Raw genomic sequence first — 5,012 nt, forward strand, 5'->3', positions numbered from 1 at the left:
ACTCTTGTAATTCTTGTGTAATTGTTGTGAAAGGGAATCTCTTGGTGTCGTATCACCAGTAGAGATTGTGTGTTTCTTCATAGCTTAGAGTGTAAGAAAAGGAAAGAACGAGAGATTCTTTGGCTGGGGCTACGCCGAAAGAAACGTTTTCTTTATCGGTAGGAAGGGAGTCAAACCATTGGATAGTTTCTTTGATTTCTTGTCATTTGCTAAGTGTTGTAATTGGATAATGTGTTTGTAAATTACATTGATTCGATTATAGTGAAGGAAATCTCCCAAGTCAGCCGGGAGGCCTGGATGTAGTTTGCAGTGGACAGCAAACGAACCAGGATAAAAATTCGATTTGCAGGATTTGTTTCTCTCTCTCTCTTTACTGTTTTCAATCGATTAATTTGTATATTTGATTCAATTGATACATTCTGTTCATTTGTTGTACTGGATGCTATTCTGATATACAAATTTGTAAGCTCTGTATTCGTTCTGTTATCGGTTATCTGTTCTGCATTTAATCGTTTCTGTAATTGCTTACTGGTTCTGTTTAATCGATTAATATTGCTGTGTTAATCGATTATCCTGTTTCTGTTAATCGATTAAAACTGTTTCTGTTTAAAACTGTTCTTTTTGTTAATCGATTAAGATTGTGCATATAATCGATTATCTTCCTTTCCTTAATCGATTAAGTAGGGTTGATTCAACATTAAGTGTTGATTTGCGAAAAGCGGTAATTCTAACCGCGACACCTATTCAACCCCCCCCCCTTCTAGGTGTATTGTAACCACTGATACCTAACATACTATACTAAAATTGAATCTTAAAAGAGATTCAAGTGTGAAAATAGAAAAGTGTTAAACTTTATAAATTTTATTTGTTGATTAAAGATTCCTGAAAACACAAGTTCAAACCAATTCATGGGTTGTAACTTTGTACATAGGAATATTATGCAAAAATTGCAATCCAATAAATGGATTGTTGCTTGACAATTAAAGAGTGATGAATAATAATCTAACCGCTAACGATTATTTTTTTTCATTTACTTTCAGCAACTAACATTTACTTTCTGTCATTTACATTTCTACAACTAACATTTATTTATTTCTTTATTCTTTTATTCTTTATACCAAACCTTCGAATGAAGTGGTACGATTAACTTCTAACTTTATTCTTTTGTTCATTTTATTTTTTGATACCAACCTTTCATAAGAGATGATATGGTTAACTTAATAAAATGAGACTGACCTTTATGGTATGGTTAGAAGGAAGCCGAAAATGGAGTAAATAAATAAAGTTACTAAATAAATTGTTCATGACTCATCACTGTAATTAAATAAAATAACTTGCACACTAGGAAAACCCTTTTAACAAGTGACACGTTTTGTCGTTGAGGGGGAATTCCCAGTGTAGAATTCGCTTTCAATTTCTTTTTAATTTTTGTAAAAATTTAATTTTTAATTTGCCTAAAAATGTAAATTACAAAACTTTGTAAATTCATGTCTTTTCTACTAATCTCTTTCTTGGAAATAGACAAAATCCTTCTGCGTATGCATTGCAGGAACAAGCAGATAGAACTTTCTTTCAATCTAGAGTTGGAAAACACTTTAAGATAGAAAAAGAAGACACCAAAAAAAAGGCAAAACATAATCAACATATTCCAGAGAAAGAATATTTATCAATGGCCAACAATCAACATAATGCTGATGGTTCACGAGCTGAAAACCAACCCACTGTTGAGGGTTTTGCCAGCTTCAACCCAAGAAATATGATCAGAATATGGAGGCCTGATGGTAATCAAAAGCCTCCTGAGATGAAGTATGAATTGGTACAACTCATGTACACAAATCCTTTTGTTGGACTGGATTATGAAGATCCCTACAACCATCTAACTAAGTTCTTTGAACTAGTCAGGACTGCCGAAATATCTGAGGCAGAAGAAGAGGTTGTGTTTCTTAGGATTTTCCCATTGACTCTCATTGGGAAGGCCAAAGAGTGGTTCCTAAATTTACCTCCACATATCCAAAAGAACTGGAATATGGTAGAGGAAAAGTTTATGAACAAACACTTTCTGCAAGGGAAGTTTATGGATAAGAAGACTGCCATATCCACCTTTGTGCAACCAGCGAATGAAAGCCTTTATGAATCATGGGACATATTCAAGTCTATGCCGAGGAAATGCCCCAACCACGAGTTTGATGTGCAAACCCAAATTCATAATTTCATCAATGGGTTAGAACAGTACCATAAATGGATTTTAAATGCAACTGTGGGTGGACAACTATTGACAAAACCCTCGTAAGAGACCATTAATATATTTGAGTCCATCGCCCTGAATGCTCAAAATAGTCAACATCATAGAGGACCCTCACCAAGGAGAGGTAGAATCCTTGAACTGAGCCTAACAAATAGTGTGTTGGCTCAATAGAAACTACTTCAACAATAGTTAGATGAAGTATCTCAAAAGCTCAATGACCTTCCTAGACATATTAGAGTGTCTTCAAAGAAGCAGGTTTTTAGATGTGACCAATGTACTGATGATCATGACATGGGCCAGTGCCAGACTCAGACTGAGGAGGTGCAATTTGTCAACAATCCTCCAAGGCAATATTTATGGAACAACTACCCAAGGGGAGGAAATCAGTTTCAAGGAAACCAACCATGGAGACATGACAATCCTCAAAAACCATCATTCTATCCCAGACCCAATCAATACCAATACCCTACCCAAGACAAGAATGTTAAATTGGAGGACACTCTGAACCAATTCATGCAAATGACAATGTCCAACCAGAAAAATACAGATGCTTCCCTTAGGAACATGGAGATTCAAATTGGGCAGCTGACCAAGCAATTGGAAGAAAATCAGAAAACAACATTTTATGCCAATACTGAAGTCAATCCAAGGGAGCTTTGTAATTCTATCTTGAGGGGTGAATCTAGCTCAACTGAGTAGTAGGATGGGATTGGTGGATAAAGCTGGACTTTTGTAGGTAACATGCGTCAAGCTAATGACAGTAAAGAAGCGCTTGCTGAGAGCAACCCAATACTTTTTGAATATATATATAAATACTTTTTTCTTTATTAAATTTCTTTTGTCTTATTCTTTAAATTCATTTTTTGAAAGAGAAAATTGAGAAAAAAATATTTTGGTCCACAAAAACAATTTTTGAAAATTTAAATAAAAGAGGAAAATGAGTAAAAACTATTTGTGTTCAAAAAGGGGCTAAGTCATGAGCCAAGATGGCCCAACGTTGGCCATGCCAAAACCAGTCAGATGCTGACTGGTGCGCCTGGCGAGGCTGACAGGGTGCTCAATGCCGCACTTGGTAGCCACATGGGTGAAAATCTTCCAAAAAGAGGATTTCCCTGATCCTCTTATCTTTTTTAGATCCATTCCCATTAAAATCCCTCTTTGACCGAAAATTCATCCTCATTCTTATTTTGAAAGAGCAAAATTCCAAAAACTATCCTCGAAGCTCTCTCATTTCTTCAAAAGTTTCAAACTTCAAACATGTAAGTACAATACTTTCACTTTTAAAAGCTTTAATCCATTTGTTATGTTCTTTTTGAATTCTTATTGATTGGGAAAATTTTTAAACATCAAGTCAAAATTTTCACAAAAGTTCATAGAAAACCCCCAAACCAAAAACTTTCAAAAATTTCCATTCTTGGAAATTTTGAAGAACATGTATGTGATTGTTCAATCACTTTAATCTTTCCTGAATATTTGTGTTGAATGTGTGCTGAATATGGTTGAAATATTGTGCATATGAAAAAAATGTCTAAGGTTAGTAAGTCTATGTTTTGAAGTAGAAAATATTTTCTAGACTTTTTCTCCAACATAAATTTGGTTGATTCATGAACTTTGTGAACAAATATGCCTAAACATGACTCATTCATGATTACAGGAAATAAAGTTTTTTAAGGCCTCAGTTTGCTCACAAAGTGTTTGAAAAAATGACTCAACCAAGTGGTAAAAATGTGTAGGAAATTGAGTAAGTTTTTAAGCAAAAATTTTGTTCACAAATTGAAAACTCTAACGACATTGCATTCTGTTTTGTGGCTGGAAAATTTGTGAATATGGCTTATAAACTCATTTCAACCATTCCTAATGGAGAAAAAGTCCATACATGCTCAAAATTATGAAATCTTGCAAGTTATTTGAACTTTGTGTTGTATCCCTACTTTTTCATGAACCAAATGCCTTAAAATATGTTTTGATGTGTTAATTAAAATTTGAGGCTGTTATTGAAAATATGATGCAAACAAAGATTTTGAAATTTTTTACTTGGACACTTTTTGTGAATATGTGATTTTTTGCTTGGTTGATTGATAAAGTATGATCTTGGGGTTGTTTTGATAGTGTTAAAAACATCATAAATTTAGCAAAGCATATTCACAAATTGAACATTGAAATGAGCCAAAAATCATGGGAAAAATTGTATGCCTTAGGAAAATTGTATGCTTACTTGACAACATGCCTTAGAATTTTTGTTTCTAACTCCTAGGAATGGAAAAAAAACTTGCATTGTAAAATGTTTTATAGGATGGAAGATTTTTCTCAAGGAAAGGCAAGAAAGTTGAAAAGGAAGCAAAGAAAAGCACCAAATTTTTGTCTAAGGATGCCAAGCATATGTTCAAGGAAATCACCCTCAAGAGTACACCGGTCCTAGAAAATATGTTCAACTTGGAAGAAGAAGAATTTGATGGGTTCATGCTCTCGGTGACAAAATTTGGTTGGAACAAACACACAACACACAACAAAATGGTCTCTTTGGAAGTTGTGAAGCAATTTATGCCAACTCTATTGTGTCGGGGGAGGTAAGAGCTAAAAGCTACACTTGGGTCAATAGTAAGAGAGTGTACTATGATAAGTACATGATCAATGACTACCTAGGAAACCCATAGTCTCCAATCCCGAATAATGACTATGACCTTTGCACATTTCAACTCAAAATAAGGGCATCTTTTTCGGGGGAAGGAGAATCACACGAAGATGCTAAAGTAAGAAGGAGCTTGTG

At 34.4% G+C, this 5,012-nt stretch overlaps 1 protein-coding gene across 1 annotated transcript; it reads left to right on the forward strand.

Annotated features, from left to right (window-relative positions):
* Nucleotides 1,670–2,944, forward strand: LOC109346566. The gene is made up of 2 exons (XM_019586230.1): nt 1,670–2,257; nt 2,435–2,944. Exons 1-2 carry the CDS (start codon nt 1,670–1,672, stop codon nt 2,942–2,944), a joined length of 1,098 nt encoding a protein of 365 aa, XP_019441775.1.

Source organism: Lupinus angustifolius, chromosome LG01 (genome assembly GCF_001865875.1).
Source record: "Lupinus angustifolius cultivar Tanjil chromosome LG01, LupAngTanjil_v1.0, whole genome shotgun sequence".
In the NCBI taxonomy this organism is placed as follows: domain Eukaryota; kingdom Viridiplantae; phylum Streptophyta; class Magnoliopsida; order Fabales; family Fabaceae; genus Lupinus; species Lupinus angustifolius.

Coding starts and splice junctions, on each gene's coding strand:
- LOC109346566 (XM_019586230.1), top strand. CDS start 1,670: ATGGCCAACAATCAACATAATGCTGATGGTTCACGAGCTGAAAACCAA. Junction 2,258..2,434: donor AATGGATTTTAAATGCAACT/GTGGGTGGACAA, acceptor CTTCAACAATAG/TTAGATGAAGTATCTCAAAA.